Source organism: Peromyscus eremicus, chromosome 1 (assembly GCF_949786415.1).
Source record: "Peromyscus eremicus chromosome 1, PerEre_H2_v1, whole genome shotgun sequence".
In the NCBI taxonomy this organism is placed as follows: Eukaryota; Metazoa; Chordata; class Mammalia; order Rodentia; family Cricetidae; genus Peromyscus; species Peromyscus eremicus.
This window is the reverse complement of record NC_081416.1, coordinates 74,763,212-74,784,352: the sequence shown is the minus strand read 5'-3', so window position 1 is coordinate 74,784,352 and position 21,141 is coordinate 74,763,212. Positions and strand designations below refer to the sequence as shown.

Sequence of the window (21,141 nt, the reverse complement as noted above, 5' to 3'; positions counted from 1 at the left end):
TCTGTCCACTGTCCAGGCTGACAACCGTTCTCATGCCTATGGCTGTTCCAACTGTATCAACCTGTGCGTTGCCTAGGGACACCCCTCTTTCCACCCTATCCCCACACAGAGCACACAGAGGTATGGATGTGGTTTAACATTGAAACAATTGGATACTCGGTGATGTGGCCCAGCCTCCACTGAGCTGGCAGGGGAGTGGGGTGAAAACTGCCTTTCACGGCTTCCTCAAGCAGAGAAAACAGCCATCCAGACTCCATTCCCTCATAATCATGACAATGGCTACCACTTAGCCTGTTGTGGCACGTCTGGGCCCAAAGGGGCCCTAGAACAGAGCTGACAGCTTTTAGGGCAAAGAAACTGGAGCTTGGAAAGATAAGGAGACAAGGCCACTAAACAGTTAAGCTCTGACTGAAAACCAGTCTGCCTAGGAGCTGGTCTGTGTAGTTTCCCTCGGAACCACCTCCGGTACCCACACTAGAGTCAGACTTCGAGCATGCCCTTGGACAACTCATTGCTTCTCTTCACCTCGGTTTCCTCATAAAACAAGAGCCATGATTCCATACTCACAGAGCTGTTGGGACACTTAGTGTGGCTAGGTGAGCAAGCTCAGCAGGGTGACAAGAGCCCCTAAAACCCACCAGGGGACCCCGAACTTCCCTTCTCCCAGTTCCCCAGAAAGCCTCACCTTCAGCCCCGTCAGCTCCTGGAGGGAAAGAAAGAGGGAGGAGTAAGCAAGGCGGCCTGAGTTCCAGACCCCTAATACCCACCACTTTCCCAGAGGGCAACTCCTGGCTTAGGGGGCCGACACGACACACAGAGACTCAGGAACCCGGGAGGGGAGCTGTGTTCTACGCGGGGTTCTCTCTGCCTGCTCTCGCAACTGCCCTCTCTCCAACCCTCCCTCCCCGGTGATCCACACTTACCCATTCTTGACTGGAGCAATCCGAGAAGAAGCAGAATGGCCACAGCTTCCAGCTGCCCAGGTCCCAGGCCCACCCTTAGGGCCATGGCCCAGGACGAGGACCCCCGGGGGAGACTGTTGGTAGAGAAGGAAGGAAGGAAGGCTGGTTTTGAAAGGCAGGATTTAGATGTGGGCTCAGAAGTGAGGAATCCCAGGAAGGTGAAGCCAGTGAACGGCGGGCTTCTTGGCAGGAAATGGCCACGGGGGGGTGAAGACACGCCTTTAGTCTCTCTGCGGTGACCAGTGTGGACCTATTCCGCCTTACAGCCTGGCCACCGCACACACAGACCTCTCCAGGCACCTCGGCAGAAGCACCTACCTGTGGGCTCCTCCCTCAGCCACGCCCTCCTGGCTGAAAGCAGTGGGATTTTTTTTTTTTTTTTTTTTTTTTCCTGCTTCTGACCTCTGTAGCCCTTTCAGACTCCTTGGGTAGTAGGGGCGGTTTTGGTAAGAGGAAAACTGATCCTGGCCAGTCAGAAAGCAGTCTAAGGCAGGGCTGGAAACCCCGAGGGCCAGCCAACCGTCCCAGGTCTTCCTGGTGCTCAGTTAGTACCCCCACCCCCACCCCCACCCCTCACACAGCAGCCTGGCCCAGACTGGATTATTGTAGGGTTACAGCCACTGCTCACTTCTTCCCTCCTTCCTCAGGCCAGGTATCTAAGACTAGGACATGGGGGACGCCCCAGGCCGGGGCCACTCCTGGCAGTCTCACTCTGAAGCTTGCAGTCTCCTTGCAGGTGTTGAGTATGTCTGGCTGTGGACAATCATCCAACAAGTATTTGCTGAGTACCTACTATGGCCCCAGGCACAAGTGGCCAACTATCCCATCCATGACCTCCTTGAGATTATGATGAAGGAGGGATGTCAGACTTGAATCAAATAATAAAAGGCAAATTATTGAATTAATTTCAAACCAGGAGCTGTGATAGACAAAATGAGTGGGGGGCTTTTAATTGCTGGAGAGGTCCTGGAGGAAGAACACTGAGAACCAAACCCCAAGAGAGTATGGGAAGATGCTAATGAAACAAAACTGGCAAAGCCGGGCTGGGTGAGGTGGCACATGCCTTGAAATCGTCCCGTCCTGTCCCCCCCACCAAAGGCAGGAGGATCTCTGTGATTTGTGGCCAGCCTGGACTACATAGCAAGTTCCAGAACAGCTAGGGCTACATTGAGAACCCCCTCCCTCAAAAAAAAAAAAAAAAAGCTGTGGTGTAGTAAAGCAGGAGAATACCTGTAGTGTAGGGGGCTGGGTAGAAGTTCAGGGAGGGGGGCTGGGGAGATGGCTCGGTGGCTAAGACCCTGGCTATGCAAGCATAAGGCCTGAGTTCAGATCCTCAGCACCTATGTCAGAGCTGGGTGTGGTGGCTCAGCTTTGTAAGTCCCGTACAGCACTGGGTGGGAGACAGTGGAGACAGCAGGTCCTGGGGCTTTGCTAGCCAGCCAGTCTGGATGAAATAGCAAGTTCCAGGATCAGTGAGACCCTGTCTCAAAAACAAGGCGGAGAGCAGTAGGCTCAGAACTGGCTTGTATGGGTGCATGCATGCATGCATACACACAAGTCCATGCCCACGGGAAGAGTTCAGGGAAAGGCAGCCGTGTGCCTGCTGTCAGTGTAGCATGGGGATATGGCTTCGGCTTAAGCTTGAGGAAAAATAGACCCTTACATCCTCTACTCTCTTCCTGGAAGCCTGGGCGTCTGGACTCCAGCCCAGCCTGGTGGCCAGAGAATTCCTGGAGGGGGTGAAGGGGAGAGGTGGACTTTGGAGGGAGGGATAAGACTTTGGGAGTCAGGGTGTGTTTGGGAACCAATGAGGCATGATCCATGTGAGGGTAGCTGGCTTGGTCGGAGAGCAGGTGGAGCATGCACTTCCTGAGGGCCTGAACAGTCATGTGGTATCTAGAAATGAAGGAGAAGCCCTTAACAACCTCTACCCTTCTCAGCCTCCCAGGACCACCTTCTGCTGACTTCTAGTCCTCCCTTCCCTGCTCCCTGCCTGTATAACAGACTGCGACCCCAGCTTCAGAAGTGACCCTCCGCTTACCCCTGAAGACTTCCGCCCTTCCCTCAGGTCTGTTTGCTGTCTGTATGTACTCAAACCTCATTTCCTCTCTGACTATTTCTTGATCCCTAGTCAAGGAGTAGCCACGTGTTTCCCACTTGACAGGGAGCACATGGTGAACTTATTTTTCAGACGCCAATTGTCATGCCTTGCCAGTTAGCAGGTGGTATGGATTGAATTAACAGATGAGTGGTGGGTACAGAGGTAGGGTATGCATACATGTGGCCCAAATCCTGGGGGCATTGGTTAGGACGGTCAAGTGGGAGTTTCTTGAAGGGTGCCAAGGTTCACATGCTAGAGACTCTAGGAATGTACATTAGGGTGTATATTTAGGGCTGGCTTTGCCATCCCAAATCTCCCTAGTCTAGTGGGTGCAGAGCCAGGGCTGAGGTATGCTGCAGGTGCTGGGGACACTAATTCCAATGGAGAGGTGACACACAGCCAGCTGTCCACCTAGCCTCCCCCGCCCAGAGGCAGGAATGAGGGAACAGCTGCCACGTTATAGGGGACGTATTTCCTGGGATCCCAAGGCCTGACTCACCACCAAGAGGGAGGAGCCCTGTCCTTGGGGCTCTCCCCTTAGCTCTGAGGTGTTCCTCAGCCACGTAAGAGATGCCACAAGGCCACGTGTTTGTATTTACATCTTTATTATCTCTTCCTCCCCCACCCCCAAGGATTCTTAGGTCCAAAGTAGCCAGCACTGAGGTCCAATTATCTGAAAGCTGATAGGTGGAAGAGGTCCTCTCCAGGCCTGGGAGCTGGCCGGTTGGGCCGCATTCCAGCCCTGATGGGTGGTGTGAAGAGGAGCCGGACTCAGCCCTGGATCTGCAGAGCCAGGAGAAGCAGAAGCAGAGCAGCAGCAACCTTAGGGGAGCTGGCAGTTCCTGCCAAGTCTGGGGGGCAGAGGTCACTGTCTTCAGGAGGCCAGTAGGGGGAGCCGCTAGGATGAAGAAAATGGGCTTCTCCCACTGTTTGCGATATCCAGGTAGCTTCAGGATCAATGGCCGCAAACAGCTCTTGGCTACCTCGAACGGCCATGCCCATGAGAACCCAGGGGCCTCCCTCAGTCTGGCACAGGAGGGGAGGTGCTGAGGTCACCTGCGAAGTTGGAGCCAAGGCCAAATGGGTCTGTTACCCTTGTATCTGGTTCTCTTAACTTCCCCAGGGTCCAGTCACAAAGCGCTGCACGTCTACACCCTTAGGTATCCTGGTTCCTGGTCTCTCTAAGGTTAGGCCAGAAATGTCACTTGTTCCTATCTGGAGCCCAGTACTAAGAAATTCCAATCTGAATAGGTTTGGTCGCCCAGAACTACCTTTCCCCTCCCTGGTCGGAGATGCCTAGGCCCCTGTACCTCACATCTATCCTCCTGCCCCTCGGCATAGAGGACACAGAAGGTTCCCGGCGTCAGAATGCCCTGATAGAGGCAGCGACAGAGTCGCGGTGTCAAGATGGAGACAGCAGCAGCTACAGGAACTAGAGAGAAGGAAGAGACAGCTGTACAGGGTTCTGGTCTGAAGTCACTCCTCATTCCCATGACCCAAGGGCTCTCACCTCTGTCCTGGGGGTCCTTCCAGCCCAGCACCCAGCAGCTGGCCCCTGGGGGAATACCCCCTGGGTGTAGGCAGATGGGCAGAACCGATGGGGAAGGCTCCACCCGAGAGTTCAGCTCCAGGAGGGCCAGGGGGGGTCTAAGTCCTAAATGCCTGGGCAGGCGGATGCTGACGACAGAGCGGGATACCTGGTAGCCCTGTGGGAGGGAGCTGGCCCCTGCCTGGCCCAGATACACTTCAATGTAAGGCACTGCTGTAGAGCCCAGCCTGTGGGAACAGGAAACAGAATCGTCTCCTATTTCCTCCACAACTCATCAAGTCCTTCCCAGCAGAAGAAAAGGACGTAACAAGTCTCTAGGACCATCCACCAACTGCTTTGTGATTTCTCTGCTGTCTCAAAAGATCTTACCCTCCCCACCCCCCAAATCCAACAAAACCAAAAAATCCCAGCAAAAACACCCCAAGTGCTTCCCTGTACTACAAAAACCCCCGAAGTGACAATGTCCTACTGCTGAGAGTCCTTGATTTATCACCCAATTTTTCTCTCGTTGCCTGTGGCTAGGAGAGACCCACCTGAGAATACAGTGAGTGGCTGCTAGGACCCAGCCTGGGGCAACCAGAATCCCAGTGCAGACTCGATTACCAGTCACATGCACCTCTGTCAGCCAGGGCCACAACACACCAGCTGGAGTGGCCTTTGGCCTTAGGCCACAGGCTAGAAAGAAGAGGTGGCCATCTCAGCGGGAGTCCCAAAGCTGCCCCCAGGAAGCCTCGCCATGATTTAAATATTCCCAGGAACTCCTAAAGGCCCCTGCTCACCACCGTGCTCAGTGTGGGGGGGACAAATCTGATCCTCAGTCTCCTCCCCCTCAGGGCCCCAGTCCCAGGTTAGCTGATCCTCCAAGTAAGCTCCCTGAGTCACATGACTGATCCATGGACCATGAATCTGCAGTGGGGAGAAGGCTCGGGGCCGGAGACAACCACTTGAGAGGGTTCTGTATCCAGCCAGGAACCACGTCCCCTCCTCACGACACAGAAGGCTCCAACCGGAATCGTTCTGTAGCAAAACAGTATTATCACTAGCGTGAGTGCAGGCTGCAGGTGTACAGAGATCCTTAGCCTTTTCTGGGCTTTCCTGGGACCCTGGTTCTCCTTTCGTGGACTAATCAAACATCCTTCCTGCCAAGTTCCAACACTAATTTGCATAAAAATCTAGCCCTCACTTAACAAACTCCAACACCTTCTCATTCCTCCCTCCTCTTTTTTGGAGACAGGGTTTCCCTGTGTAGCCCCGGCTGCCCTGGAACTCAAAGGTGTGCGCCACCAACGACGGCTTCAGGCCTCTCTTAAAATTAAAATTGCCAAACTCGGGCTGAGGAGATAAAGAACAGGCTCAGTCGGTAAAGAAGTCTCAGGCTTGGATCTCCAACACTCATGCCTTTAAAAGGAAGGAATAAGCCGGGCGTGGTGGCGGATGCCTAGGCAGGTCTCTGAGTTCGAGGCCAGCCTGGTCCACAGTGTGCGTTCCAAGACAGCCAGGGATACACAGGGAAACCCTGTCTCGGAAAAACAAAACAAGGAATAATCGAGTTTTGGCGCCACAGGCACGAGGCCCGGAGCGCCCCGCCCCCGTCCCTAGCTCCTCCCGCCTCCAGCTGAGTCCCGGTCCGGACCGGATTTTCGCAGCGGGTTCCTGCCACTCACCCAGCATCGCCCCGCCTCTTCCTCCTCCTGGTAGGCGGGGCAAAGCAGGCGCGGCGGTTCTCCTGGCGGTGGCACCGACTCCCCCTGGCGTCCGTACAGGCAGTGACACCACCAGCTGTTCAACAGCTGCGCCTCCAGCTGCGCGCTGGAGCCGGGGGCGGGTTCTGGGAGAAAGAGCGGCGAGCGGGTGCTTCGGCCGCGTGCTCCCGGCCCCGCCCACCCCACCCAGTCCGTGTCCCCGCGCGGCCCCGCGCACCCCCGCGGCCCCAGCGAGCCAGGTGGCAGCGGCTCCCGGGCAGGAAGAAGTGTTCGGGATGGGGCAGGCACACGGCACTCGGGGCGGCGGTCAGGTTCACGCGCGTCCTCAGCTGCAGCAGCGCCAGGTCCGAGGCCGAGTCCCTGGAAGCGTTCTTGTGCGGCACGAGGCGCGCCACCCTCTCCTCCCCCGGATGCGAGGGCAGCAGCACCCGCCAGGCCTCAAGGTCGCGGGGTGGGCTGTCAGAGGTGCGGGGCTGCTGGATGGGGAAGCTGAGGACGCGTGTGCGTCTAGCACACACGCTGCAAACCTAGCTTCCCAGGCGTAGACCGCATCTCCGGGTTGGGATGCTTCGGCCAACGCTGGAACCACCCCCACGCCCACCCCCCCACTAATGCTATTCGGGCTCTTGCGTTTTGGACCGAGCCTCCTACCCACCCTCGCCAGACTCCCTTGCTTTGTGCTGGGTTCTATACTCTCCAGACTGAGGTACAACTCCCACCCCAGAGGAAGGGCTGAGCTAGTCTCTCAGACTGATGTGGGAAGGGGCAAGAGTGCCTGATGCGTGGATTCTCACTCACTCCAGAAAGCAGCTGGCGGGTGCCAAGACCCAGCTGTCAGACACCAGCGCTCCATAGCAGGGTCTGAAACCTGGCACCATCACCTGGGCCTCCCAGGGCCAGGTCCCTGGCTGCGAAGTCTTCCCGCACTCTGAGAGATGAGAGGCCTGGGTCAGGGGGTCTGCAGAAATCCTTAACCCTGCAAGCCTCCAACCGAGTTCGAATCTGCCCAGTCCAGCTCAGTCAGGTTCAGTGCATCTGCTCTTCACCTGGTTGGGCAAAGGTACAGTTTTCTTCTCTGGGATCCCAAGGTCCTGACTGGGGCTTCTGAAGCTGGCTGGGAAAGGCAGGCCCAGGCTCTGTGCCCATCACGTGTTCCCGTATCCAAGACTCATAGGGAGCCACTGCAGTGAACACCCCAGGGCGGTTCCTCCGTCCACAGCCAAAGCCAAAGCTGGTGATTCCCGCCAGGAACCAGCGGCCGCCATCCTCACAGACCAGCGGTCCCCCAGAGTCACCCTAATGATAGATGACTCAAGTCAGAGATCAGTTCAAGAATCTACACCCCGTTTTGACCTAACATACAACCACCTTCTAGAAACCTTCCCCTCAGTATTATCTACAGTCCTAATCAGAAGAAAGCCTGGAAAAGCAGAACCACTGAGTAGCCAAAGCCAAGAGCATCCAGACAGAGCATCAATGACCTTTCAAGAAAACCCTGTGGTCTCATTCAGAGCTGAATGATTCTTGTAATTAGTTCACCCCAAAACTGTCTCTGATTTCTCAGGTTTCTAAGTCACACCCCCTGAAGTTTTGTTTTGGGCTGGGCTTGAACCCAGGGTCTCACAAATGCTGGGCTCCACCCCTCAGCCATGTCTTTAAAAAGTAAATCAAGGACTTAGCGGGGGTTGCTCAGCTTGGAAAATGCTTGCCTTGTAAGCTTAAGGAACTGAATTCCATCTCCAGGACCCATGTGAAAATGTGGTGACCTGAGCTGCTAGGGAGGCGGAGACAGGAGCATCCTCTGCATTGGTGGAGCTCGAGGCCAATGACAGACCCTGTCTTAAAGGAGGTGGACTGTATTTCTGAAGATGACAGCCCAGGTTGTCCTCTGCCTGCACGCCTGCACACATATGTACACCCCTGCACACATGCACACAATCACAAAGAGAAAGAAAAGAAATCAAAACCAAGCTTGGTGCTACATACCTATAGTCCCAACACTTGGGAGGTGAAAGGATCAAGACTCAGTGACATAGCTATTTTTAGGCTAGCCTGAGCTACATGAGACTGTCTTCAAACAAATAAACAAAAAGATGGGCCAGGGAGGTGGCCTAGTGGCTAAAGGCACTTGTTGCTAAGCCTGATCACTTGTTCAATTTCCAGGACTACATGGTGGAAGGTGAGAACTAATTCCCACAAGCTCTCATTTGATGTCCACATGTAACACACACACACACACACACACACACACACACACACACACACACACACTAAATAAATTAGAGATACTAGCCAAAGAAGAAGCTGCTAGAGCTAGGCAGTATAAGAGGAACAAGAGCAGGTATGGTGCCCATGTCTGTAGTCCCTGCTAGTTCAGAGGCTGAGGCTGGAGGATCACTTAAATCCAAGAGTTGAAGACCACTCTGGGCAACATAGTAAGATCCTGCCTGTGAATAAAGGAACAAATTCATTAAGAAGGGAGCTGGGCGGGTGGTGGCACACATCCTTAATCCCAGCACTCGGGAGGCAGAGCCAGGTGGATCTCCGTGAGTTCGAGGCCAACCTGGTCTGCAGAGTGAGTTCCAGGACAGCCAGGGCTGCATAGAGTCTCAAAGGGGGTGTGTGTGTGTGTACAAAATTAAATGAGGAGGAAGACCTAAAATCAGCAGACACAGAAACAGTGGGAATGAGGCATTGCTCTTAAGGAGTCTCTAACGCAGCTCAGAAATCTTGGTGACCTGAGAAGTATCACAAAGAAGTCTTGGGGCTGGAGAGATGGTTAAGAGCACTGGCTGCTCTTCCCAGAGGACCCAGGGTCAACTCCCTGCACCCACATGGTGGCTCACAACCATCTGTAACTGCAGTTCCAGGGAATCTGATGTCCTCTTCTGACCTCCTCAGGCACCAGCCATGCACATGGTACACATTCATACATACAGTCAAAACACTGATACATATAAAATAAATTTTTTTTTTTTGGTTTTTCACTCTGTAGACCAGGCTGGCCTCGAACTCACAAAGATCCACCTGCCTCTGCCTCCAGAGTGCTGGGATTAAAGGCGTGCGCCACCACTGTCCAGCCATAAAATAAATTTTAAAAAATGTTTAAAATGGACTGAAGAGATGGCTCATCAGTTAAGAGCACTGTCTACTCTTCCGGAGGACCCAGGTTCAATACCCAGTACCCACATGGCAGTTCACAACTGTAAGTCTAGTTACAGTGGATCTGACACCCTCACACAGACATACTTTCAGGCAAAACACCAATGCACATAAAATAAGTAAGTAAGTAAATAAATAAATATGTTTTTTTTAAAAAAGAAGGCTCAACTTTTTTTTACTTGTTTGTTTTTGTTTTTTTGAGACAGGGTTTCTCTGTGTAGCCCTGGCTGTCCTGGAACACACTCTGTAGCCCAGGATGGCCTTGAACTCACAGAGATCTGCCTGCCTCTGCCTCCTGAGTGCTGGGATTAAAGGTGTGCAAGACCACCGCCCAGCCCGGCTCAACATTTTGTAGAGTTATGCTACCCAGAATAGTAGCTAACAGACCAGAGCAACTATATTTTTTAAGATTGGTTTTAGTGTTTTATGTGTATGACTGTTTTGCCTGCATGTATGTTTGGGCACCACATGTGTGTCTGGTGCCTGTGGAGGTCAGAAGAGGGTGTTGGATCTCCTGGAACAGGAGTTACAGAGGTTGTAAAGGTGCTGGGAATTGAACCCCGGGCCTCTGCAGGAGCAGCAAGTGCTTTTAACCAGAGTCAACTTTCCAGCTCTGATTATTTAAATTTAAATACAGTTTTGGTTTCTTAGCCCCTCTAGAGTACTCCCCCCCGTTTTGTTTTTGTTGAGATAAGGTCAAATGAAGCCCAGGCTGGCCTCGAATTCACTGCGTAGCTGAAACTGGCCCTGACTTATGATTTTTCTGCTTCTATCACCTCACGAGTTCTGAGATTATAGGCGTGCACCATGGCTCTCCACTTCTGTGGTGTTGAGGGGCAAATTCAGGGCTAGCTACAGCACACACACAGAAATTAGAGAATGGCTGGAGGGTTGTTCTCTCCCGCCACCTCCAGTTCCAGGGATAGGGCTCAGGTCGCCAGGCTTTGGAGTAAGTCCTTACTGGCTGAGTACCTGTCTTCCTCCCTCCCTCCCCTGCAACCCTCTAGCTAGGTCTTGCTATATATTTCAGGCTGGCCTTCAGGCCCCTGCTTAGCTTCCAAGATCTGAATTTGTGATCTCATGCCTCAGTCTTCCATGTGTTACACGGAATTACAGGCCTGGAACACATGTGTTGCTTTACATTTCCTTTTGTTCCTTTTCAACAACGCATTTCAGGAATTCAGTGGCCACATGTGACTAGCAGCCAACGAGCTAGATAAGCAACATTTTCCATAGTTAAGGAATTTTTTTTTCTTTGAGACTATGTAGCCCTGGCTGACCTTGAACTCTGAGATCTGCCTGCCCCTGCCTCCTGAGTGCTGGGATTACAGGCATGTGCCACAATGCCCAGCCTTTCTGTTTTTACAATTACATTTATTTATTTATTGTGTGTGCACACTCAAGTACCATGGCCAAAATGTCGAGGTCAAAGAACAACTCTCAGGACTCAGTTCTCTCTCTCCTTCCACCATGTGGGTCCTGGGGATGGAACTCAGGCTGTCAAGCTGGACAGTGAGACATGTACTTGCTGAGCCATGTTCCCAAGCTCAGGAAGTTCAATGACCACTACAGTGTGGGATATTCAAAGAACTCAAGAAATTAAACACAAGGAAATCAAGCAACCCAATAAAAAAATGGGTCATGAACTGAATAGGGAGTTCTCAAGAGAAGACATACAAAAACCCTACTAAACATTTCTAAAGTGTTCAACACCATTAGCCATCAGGGAAATGCAAATTAAAACTACTGAGTGTTGCAGATGTGAAGAAAGAGGAGCCCTTATTCACTGCCTGTGGGAGGCACAAATTAATATAGCCGTTACGGAAGCCAGTTGGGAGGTTCCTCAAAAACACAAAACAAAAACAGAACCACCATATAATTAATCTCAGCCAATCCTGGGCATGTACACAGAGAATGCCATACTCTGCCGTAGAGATATTTGCATTCTCATGTGTATTGCTGCTGTATTCACTATAGCAAGGCAACGGAACCAATCTAACTGCCCACCACAGATAATGGATGAAAACCTGGTACACGGATAATATGGGATATTTCTCAACTCTGAACAAAAATGAAATCACAAAATCTGCTGGAAAATCACAGAATCTGCTGGAAAATGGATGGAGTTAGAATGTATAATACTGAGGTAATACATCTTGAAGGGAAAATGCATAGCCTCACTTATGTGCCTCCTAACCTATAATAAGTATGTATGTATATAAAAAATGTACATGTGGCTACAATATAACATGTAGAATGAACAAGAAAGAGCTGAACATTAGGACATGAGGAAGGACTGAATGCAGGTACGGGACATGAGTTACGAGTGTAAAGCTAATGTTTTTTCTAGTTTTAACTCTGTCATGGATTTTCAGTTTTGTTTTGCTTTGGTTTTGATGGAGTTGTGCATAAAAACATAATTGATATTAAAAGTGTGAAACCTGATGTGAAGCTCTGTAGTTTCAGAACGGCTGTTCTAACTGAGTAGGGGTTCTTTCAGATGTATAACTTCGGGTCTGGGTACTCTCAGAGCATGATGGTTTCCCCTGAGTTCTTTACAATAAAGTTTTAATTAATAAGATAAAAAACTACTTTGAGATTCCATCTAACCCCACTTAGAATGGCTATTTCTTCCTTCCTTCCTTTCTTCCTTCCTTCCTTTCTTTCCTCTTGGAGCTGAGGACCGAACCCAGGGCCTTGCACTTGCTAGGCAAGCACTCTACCACTGAGCTAAATCCTCAACTCCTCTTTCTTTTTTTTTCTTAAAAGGGGCTTTAAAATTTTTTTTATTTATGTATTTTTTTTTAGGTATGAATGCTCTGTCTGTATGTATGCCTGCAGCCCAGAAAAGGGCATCAGATCTCATTATAGATGGTTGTGAGCCACCACATGGTTGCTGGGATTTGAACTCAGAACCTCTGGAAGAGCATCCAGTGCTCTTAACCACTGAACCATCTCTCCAGCCCCAGAATGGCTATTTTCAAAAAATAAAAAATAAAAATAAATGACAACAAGTGAGGATGCGGGGAAAGGGAAACATTAATCCATTATTGGTAGGAGTGTAAATTCCAGCATCCGTTATAGAGGTCAGTGTGGAGGCTCCTCAAAAAGCTAGATTCTTTTACAGAGAAACCTGCCCATACATGTTCACTGTTGCTCTGTTCACAGTAGCTAGAAAATGAAATCAGCCTAGACGTCCCTCAGCTGATTAATGACTATGAAAATGCAGTGACTACACACAATAGAATTTTATTCAGCTGTAAAAAAAAAAATGAAATTTACAGGAAAGTGGGTGGAACTGAAAAATACTATATTAAGTGAGGTGATCCAAGCCCAGAAAAGGTAAATGCTACATACTCTCTCTCATCTGTAGATCTTAGCTCTAAGTGTCTAGATTTTTGTATGTTTAATGTATAGTGGCTGCAGCGGTCAGGAAGCTAGAAGGGGCTCATGAGAGGGGAAAGGGAAGAAGCCCAGGGGCGGAACACGTGATATAAGGGGGGTGGATACTGGGATAGGGATGGCTGGATAGGAGAGAGGAGAGCTGGATAAGTTAACCAAAACCTAAAGATTTATGGAAAACCGTTATGGAAACCCAGTAGTTTGGGTGAAAATATAATTAACAGCTTGCTCTACAAAGAGTGTCCTAGGCAGCCAAGAATACACAGTCAGACCCTGTCAAAAATAAATGTAATTATATATACATATAGTTTTAAAAGGAGTTTGAACACAAGTACGCTGTATTTGTGGACAGCTTCCCCAAGAAGCCACAGGTTACTAAAAGAAAGTCTCAGTGTCAGGGTGGGATCCCTCCCTATGAGTTGTTGGTCAGGGAGGCCCCAGAGGCTCCCAAGACAACACAGAGTATTGTTATTGCTCTTGATTGCCCACCATAGATGGTAAGACTCTACTGTAGACAACGGTACACTCCGGTTGCAGTACACAGAGAAACAAACCTGAAACTGACCAGAACACTTCTTCCCTGCTGGCTAGCTTTCATAGTGCTGGGAAGTGCTGGGAAAGCTGGTGGAGAATTCAAGTCATCAATAGTACTTCCCAGCGGTGAACACCGAATCCTACAATACCCACCTGACAAGCAAGATGTGTCCATTGATGAACCAGTGGTACGAAGGTCATGGAGGTAACCACCTGCTTTCTGATTGGTTTTGAAGCCCTGCAGGGAGGATTCTTCCCCGGGTACTGTAAACCACGGGGCCAATGGGTCCTAGCGGGAAATCCACTACTATTGTTTTGCTGGATGCACGTTGTCAAACTGCCTTCTAAATATTTATGTTTACATCCATAGATCAACGCGGCTCTCAACCTTGATCGGGAAGCTCCTCTCTGCAGTGGGCATCCGTTAATGCAGAGACCCCTAACTGGTCAGAGTGCTGAGAACAAGTGACCACTGAGCGCTCACCACTAGGTGGAACACCTGTGTCAACACCCTGTGACTATTCTCCAGGGAACAGGGCAGAGTCGGAGCTGGAAGAACCTAGGAGCTGGAGGAGCAATGGGAAACGCTGTCTTCAGTCATAAGACGAGCACTGCCCCCAGAAACTCACTGCAGCTTACCTGCGCATGCTCAGACTAAGGAAGCCAGCCAACACTCCAGCAGGCAGCGCTAACGGGACTCAAGCGAGATGCAAAAATGGAGGTGGAGGTGGGAGGGGTGTTGGGGGTATCTGATGGGAGAAGGAGGGGAGTTCAGGGTGGATATGACCAATGGACATTGTATACAGGTGTGAAATTGTCTAAAAGTGAATAAAAGATATCCAGGGTGAGGGAAAGCAAGGGACCAGAGCTGGAGAGAGGGCTCAGTGGTTATAAGAGCATTTGTTGCTCTTGGGAAGGACCCAGGTTTGGTTTCCAACACTCACATGCTGGCTGATTAACTATCTGAAGCTACAGTTCTAGGGGATCTTGTGCCCTCCTCTGGCCTCTGCAGGCACTACACCCATGTAGCACACATATATACATGTAGGCAAGACACTCATACACATAAAATAAAAATAAATAAATCTAAATTTAAAAAAAAAGAAAGAAACTGGGCCAGGTGGTGGTGAAACACGCCTTTAATCCCAGCACTCGGGAGGCAGAGCCAGGCAGATCTCTGAGTTTGAGGCCAGGACAGGTACCAAAACTACAGAGAAACCCTGTCTCAAAAAAACCTAGCTAACTAACTAATGAAAGAAAAGGAAAGAAAAGAAAAGAAAGAAACTGATTATGTCTATGGGTCCTGGAAGCTCAGAACCATCCATACCACTACCATCAATGCTGGGTTTCATTTCTCAAAAAAGTTATTTCAAATATATTGTTTTGGACACTAGCCAATCATCTGGAAAATTCCCTTCGTGGAGAATTAATTCATTTTTTTCTCATTAACTATTTGATAGGTACCTACTAAGCAACAAGTGCTATGTTATAGGCTGGGCTTTGGAAAAAAATAATAGCTAACGCTTTTTTACAACAATACTTTGACGTAGGTAACACAATTATTGTCACTTCAGACGTGAAGTGTGAACATCTGGGCAAAGCTGCACAGCTCAGAGCTGGTGGTGCTGGATTTGTGAAGGATGGAGAAAGCCCTGAGCGAGGGAAGTCCTGAGTGAATGTGTATTGTTGACATGAGCAAGGCCATGTCAAGGACTCCAAAGCCTTGGACCCATGAGATATTGGCAAAGCCGCTTCCTCATATGGACCATGCTCAAGATGGGTGGCAAAGCTCAACCCAGGAGTCCAAAACAATTATCAGTGGGTGCAAAGACTAGCAACTGCAGCTTCCCCTGGGGAGTTTACAGCCTGAGATTGCTGGTCTAAGACCTCCTACCGAGACCAGCTACCCCTGCCCCTGTGCTGTGCCTAATAAACACCCCAAGGTCCCCAATGGTGGGAGTCTGATCCCAGCTCTGCCGTGTGCACGTCTGTCCTTTTTCATTCTCCCCATCCCTAACCCATGCCTCATGGGATACAGGGGCAGGTGGAACAGTAACTAACTCTAGAGTCTGATGCTTTGTTGCATTATGCTCCCATGGGTACCAGGTACATGTGTTGAAGCCTGGCTTTCATTCACCTATAATCTTTATGTCAGTCCTACTCATTGATGATCCTTTTGTTTTGTTTTGAGATAGGGTCTCATGTAGCCTAGGCTGACCTCTATGTAGCTCAGACAGGCCCTGAGCTGATCCTCTGGCCTCTACTTTCCAAGTGCTGAGATTACAAGTGTGCCCTGCTATGCCAGGCTCCATGGACTGTCTTTGGGTTTTTGTTTGCTTTGTTGCCAGAGATTAAACTCAGAGCCTCCTAGGTTCTAGGCATATACTGTACCCCTGAGCCATACTCCCCAGAGCAGATTCCACTGAAGACGAGGCTCAAATATTTGTCTACTCCTTAGCTGCTTTCTCTGGATTAGGAGAACTCTCCTCACCTGGCAGGTGTCCCTGCGTCCCTCTGGATAGCCAGCACACAGCATCCCTGGCAACAGCTGGAATGTCAGGTTGAAAGGGCCAGGCCGGCTGTAGAGACACTGACAGGCAGCCTCTCCCAGCAACCTTAGCTCCACTTCCTGTAGCACCCACGGGAAAGGCAGAGGGTCTGAGGGCAGAACCAGAGAACAGATACTGTGAGTCAGGTGTGATACACTCATCTCCCCAGGCCTCAGCTTTGCCCCTGCTGGATAGCCCCATCAACACGCGCGCCCTGGGCGGGAGTGGGGCTGTGTTGATGGTCTGGGTCTCAGTTGGTAGACAGCTTGCTAACATGCATAAAGGCCCGTGTTCGGTCCCCGGAACTGAACAATCCAGGTGTGGTGGCACATGGCTGTAATCCCAGAACTGGGGAAGGGGAAGTGGAGAATCAGACACTCAAGGTCATCCTCAGCTACATAGCACGTTTGACGCCATCTTGGGCGATGTGAGACCCTGCCTTAGGGAAAACAAAGATGGTACCGGGCCACCATTTCATCACATCATCTGCTGCTCGTATCTTCTCTCTGAGTCCTTTGCTTAGGTTTGGCCCCTGCAAGCGGCCAGTGAGAGCTGTCACAGATGATGATACAGGAGGTGTATGATACAAGGTCCCCAGACAGTAATGTACATATGGAGGAGCCAAAATCATGAAGCTCTCAACCCTGATGCTGCATTTGTCCAAAAAAAAAAAAAAAAAAAAAGAGCATGCTTTTCACAAAGATATCATGTGTATTAGATACAGTGTTATATCCATTTGCCAAACACAGAAACTGGACTTTAGGATAAGTGTTATACCACATGCCTTTAACTCCAGCACTTGGGAGGCAGAGGCAGACAAATCTCTGAGTTTGAGTTCATCCTAGTCTACAGAACGAATTCCAGGACAGTCAGGGCTACACAGAGAAACCCTGTCTCAAAAAACAAAACAACATAAAAAAGAATCTGGGTGTCATCCCTGTCCCCCTTTTATTTTATTGGTTTTTTGAGACAGAGTTTCTCTGTGTAGCCCTGGCTGTTCTGAAACTCGCTCTATAGTCCAGGCTGGCCTCGAACTCAGAGATTCACTTGTCTCTGACTCTCAAGTGCTGGGACCAAAGGTGTGTGCCACTACCGCCCGGCCCCTCTCCCCCTTTTAAAAGATTATTTTATGCATATGAGGGTTTTGCCTGATTGTATGCATATCACTTGTGTGCCTGGTACCCACAAAGGTCAGAAAAGGGCACAGGATATCCTGGAACTGGAGGTATCTGGAATTACATTTGGTTGTGAACTACCATGTGAGTGCTGGGAAGCAAACCTGGGTTCTGTCTGAGCAGCAATGCTTTATAACCGCTGAGCCTTAACTCACCTTCCCCAGTTAGTTCCCAAGCTACTTGGGACATCACTGTGTTCCACTGTAACTCACCAGTGCAGCCAGCATAACCCTGGGCCTGAATGAGCAACTCACACCTCCTGACTGGCCGGCTTCCTAATTCACTCTGTGCCTGCTCCTTCCAGGAAAAATGTTTCTATAGCTCAGCTCTGAGTTTTTACCAAGAACAATAAATGGATGCTCCAGGCTCAACCTGGGGTCCCCGGAGCTGACCTTCTGGGATTCCAGGTATATATAACCACTACCAGCTGCTACTTTTTTTTTTTTTTTTTTTTTTTTTTTGAGACAGGGTCTCACTATGCAACTCTAGCTGTTCTGGAACCCACTGTGTAGAACATTCTGACCCTGAACTCACAGAGATCCATCTGCCTCTGCCTTAAAGGTGTGTGCCACTACACTCAGCCCAGCTGCTACTTCTGATGAAAAGTCTCAGGAGCCAGAGAGGGGTAGGGAAGGCAAAGAGGTCTTTTCAGTCTCGCCCAGAATCCCAAGAGGCCAGGCTATGGCTGAGCCTGTCCTTGAAGCTCAGCTAAGGGGGTCTGGGGGTGGTTGGGGGACCCCTGAGTTCATAGCTACTCTGTCCCTCAGTCTCTTAGACTGACCTTTAGATCTTCCAGATCCAGCCTTGGCATCCTCGTGAGCTTTGCCCTGGCACTCAGTCTAGCATCCTGGCTTTTCTCTGGGGCCCTCAGGACGGCCTCCAACTAGCACATCCTCTCTTCACACCTTCTCCCCGGAAATCTCCTGTTCTGAAGGCCCATGTCAGGATGCTCTCTTTCCACAAAGACTTCCCAGGTACTTATGATTACTGTTCCCTGACATCTCCCGACCGCATGGCACCCCTGCAAGCAGCACCTGGGGCATCTCCTCCACAAAGCTCCTCTCGAAGTCCCCAGTCCTGGCGAAGTCTGACCAAAGCGGACGTGGAATAGCTAGGGGTATGTTTGCTAGTGGCAAAGTAACACCGAGTAATAGGGGTGATTGAAAATGGAAAAGTAGAGGCAGAGCCAGGCGGATCTCTGTGAGTTCAAGGCCAGCCTGGGCTACCAAGTGAGTTCCAGGAAAGGCGCAAAGCTACACAGAGAAACCCTGTCTCGAAAAACCAAAAAAAAAAAAAAAAAAAAAAAAGAAAATGGAAAAGTAGCCTCCCCACACACACACACACACACCTTCCGACACAGCATCTACTTATTAACTGACTTCGTGGTTTGCCTCCCAGCATGATCTCTGAGAAGGTATGAGTTTTGCCTGTTATGTTCACTGGAGCATCTCTTTTCAGTGCTTGTCTCACACAGGGTCTGGCACATAGAGACATCTTCAGCAGAAGAGTGAGTGAGTGAGTGTATGTCCTGAGTAGGGAGCCGCGAAGTGGGGAATGGACTGAGGCAGGATAGAGAGGACGGAAGGGAGGAAGAACGGAAGAACCAGAGGTGCTAAGTGTCAGTACTTGAAGAGCTATTACAGAAGGCAACCACAGCCCATTAAGTACGGCTGTGCTAGCCGCTGGGCAATAGGCTTCTCTTGGGTTTTCCCGTCTGAACCACCCAACACCCCTGGGAGTGGTTTTTCTCCTTTCGCAGGAGGAAACGTGCAGGGGGAATGCTTTGTCTGAAAGCCGGGACGGAACCCGAGTCCGGCCTAAATCCAGAAGAGAAAAGAAAAGGAAGAACAAAAACAAAAACTGGGAGAAAAGGTGAGGCCAGACAGAGGTGAGGCGACCTCTGGGGCAGAGGAGGGTACATAGAGGGAGGTTAGGAATTTTCCGTGGATCAGAACCAAGTCTCCCAAGCTCCGCCTGGGTCCCTCCCTTTAGGCCGGCTTCTGAGGGGCCACCCACCGGAGGACCCAGCTTTTAGGGCGCCCCGGGACCCGCATCTGCAGGTGCGGTCGCTCATCTCACTCACCAGCCTCCTGGACGTCTCCCCAGCCAGTGGCCCAGCAGGCGGTGCCGTGAGCAAAGCGGTGTGAGGCACGGGGCAGGCAGACCGGCCGCACCCAGGGGCTCAGCCTGGCGGGCGAGGCCAGGCGCAGCAGAGCCAAGTCGGCGCCCAGTTCCACACTGCTGTAGTTGTGCGGCACCAGGATGGCGGCCACTGAGCGCAAGTGCGCGCCGTCCAGGGGCCCGTCCTGGGAGTGCACGCCCAGCAGGACTGACCATTCGTCCGCAGGCTCCAAGGTCCCATTCCTGTTCACGGAGTCAACAGATCACCTTGGGGCTGAAGACTCAGAGCCGAGGGGGGAGATAGGGTCAGCAGGAACCCAGGGACTGAGCAGTCAGATCCAGATTTGGGGCTGAGACAGTGGAGGTTGAAAGGGTCAAATAGGACTGGGAGATGACAATGGAGGCGTTGGAAAGACAATTCCTATTCCTATTCAGTATGGCATCGCTGGGCAGGTAGGATAAGCAGGGAAGGTCGAGCTGCAGGGCGAGGTTAGCCTTTGAAGGAGAGCTGGACAAAGACTGTACTCACGTCACGAAACAGTGAGCAGCGGAGAGGACCCAGGAAGGGGCGATGAGCGAGCCCCCGCAGATGTGGGCCCCACCTTGATGCAGGCTCACCTGCCATGGCCAAGTGCCCGGATGTGCGTCGGAGCCCCCCACGATGCGGGAAGAGGGCTCAGGGCGGCCGCAGTCTAGAATGGAGAACCCTGGAAGTCAAAACCCCTCCCCCTCCGACCCTCGTACTCCAGAGACCCTGGTAAAAAGCCTGAACCTCCATCCACCCATTCCTTCACTTTGCCCTTCTGAACATGACCAAGGCACGGCTGAGTTCCTGGGCACTTCCAATTCACTCATGACCTAGCCAGCTTGAAACTTCTTTAAGAATCACGCCTTTAGTCCCAGCACTCAGGAGGCAGAGGCAGGCAGATCTCTGAGAGTGTGAAGCCAGTCTGGTCTACAGAGTGAGTTCCAGGACAGCCAGGACTATATAGAGAGACCCTGTCTCAAAACAACAAAAACAAACAAACAAAAACAAAACAAAGCCGGGCAGTGATTTGGCCCACGCCTTTAGTCCCAGCACTCAGGAGGCAGAGGCAGGTGGATCTCTGTGAGTTTGAGGCCAGCCTGGACTACAGAGTGAGTTCCAGGACAGCCAGGGCTACAGAGAAACCCTGTCTCGAAAAACAACAAAATAACGACACCCCCCCGGGGGGGGGGGAACCAAACAAACCAACCGACAAAAACCCCTAGGATCTAAGGCAACTCATGCCTCTCTCACCTAAGTCTTCAAACTCTCCTTGGGTAGGACTGACGGCTGGAAGACAGAAGGTAGAGAAAGATGCTTGTTACTGCAACTCCGACCTTGCCCAGCCCCCACCTTCCCGCTCTGACTCCACCTTTGCCTCCCCATTGCTGTTGTTTCAGCTCCTTGACCTGCCTGCACCAGGCTGCTGCACCTGACTTTCCCCTGTCTAGCAGTCTCACCTGAGTCCTGGAAGGCTCCTGGGATGGGGCTGGCCACTGGGAAGACAAGAGGGAGGCAGGGGAAGGCTGGAGAGATGATGCACTTAGCTGTAGCTCTTCCTCTCTCCACCCAGGTTTACAGTGTTCCATCTCCCCAGGACACCCGGGCCTCCCTTCCCCCTTTCCCTTCCACACAGTCCCCCAGGCTCCTGATGCGACCCTTCCCTCCTTTTTCCACCCTCCCCCTCTTCCTCTTGACACTCGACTTCTCTGCCTCTTTTGACATCTCACTGCCTAGAAAGGATGCAGGACATCCACCCTGCTTTCCGGCTCTCTGGGTGCTGGTAGCCGGGCTTCCAGAAGCCCTGTCCTCTAAACTTACCCATTATTACAACTGGGAGGAACAGGTGTTGGGACAT

General features: G+C 51.1%; 1 protein-coding gene across 1 annotated transcript in view; it reads right to left on the bottom strand.

The window, feature by feature from the left end:
• The window catches only part of Prss36 (serine protease 36), a 24,313-nt gene extending 3,172 nt beyond the window's left edge, over nucleotides 1-21,141 (bottom strand). Inside the window, exons 1-18 of the mRNA XM_059257233.1 lie at nucleotides 21,105-21,141; nucleotides 20,744-20,779; nucleotides 20,538-20,573; nucleotides 19,788-19,950; nucleotides 19,221-19,501; nucleotides 15,905-16,071; nucleotides 7,362-7,611; nucleotides 7,114-7,243; nucleotides 6,533-6,804; nucleotides 6,277-6,440; nucleotides 5,392-5,629; nucleotides 5,146-5,287; nucleotides 4,574-4,839; nucleotides 4,374-4,495; nucleotides 3,840-4,119; nucleotides 2,349-2,352; nucleotides 924-1,192; nucleotides 686-703 (exon numbers count right to left, since the gene is read on the bottom strand). Coding sequence (XP_059113216.1) covers nucleotides 686-703; nucleotides 924-1,192; nucleotides 2,349-2,352; nucleotides 3,840-4,119; nucleotides 4,374-4,495; nucleotides 4,574-4,839; nucleotides 5,146-5,287; nucleotides 5,392-5,629; nucleotides 6,277-6,440; nucleotides 6,533-6,804; nucleotides 7,114-7,243; nucleotides 7,362-7,611; nucleotides 15,905-16,071; nucleotides 19,221-19,501; nucleotides 19,788-19,950; nucleotides 20,538-20,573; nucleotides 20,744-20,779; nucleotides 21,105-21,141 — 2,875 coding nt within the window. The remainder of the gene's footprint in view (nucleotides 1-685; nucleotides 704-923; nucleotides 1,193-2,348; nucleotides 2,353-3,839; nucleotides 4,120-4,373; nucleotides 4,496-4,573; nucleotides 4,840-5,145; nucleotides 5,288-5,391; nucleotides 5,630-6,276; nucleotides 6,441-6,532; nucleotides 6,805-7,113; nucleotides 7,244-7,361; nucleotides 7,612-15,904; nucleotides 16,072-19,220; nucleotides 19,502-19,787; nucleotides 19,951-20,537; nucleotides 20,574-20,743; nucleotides 20,780-21,104) is intronic.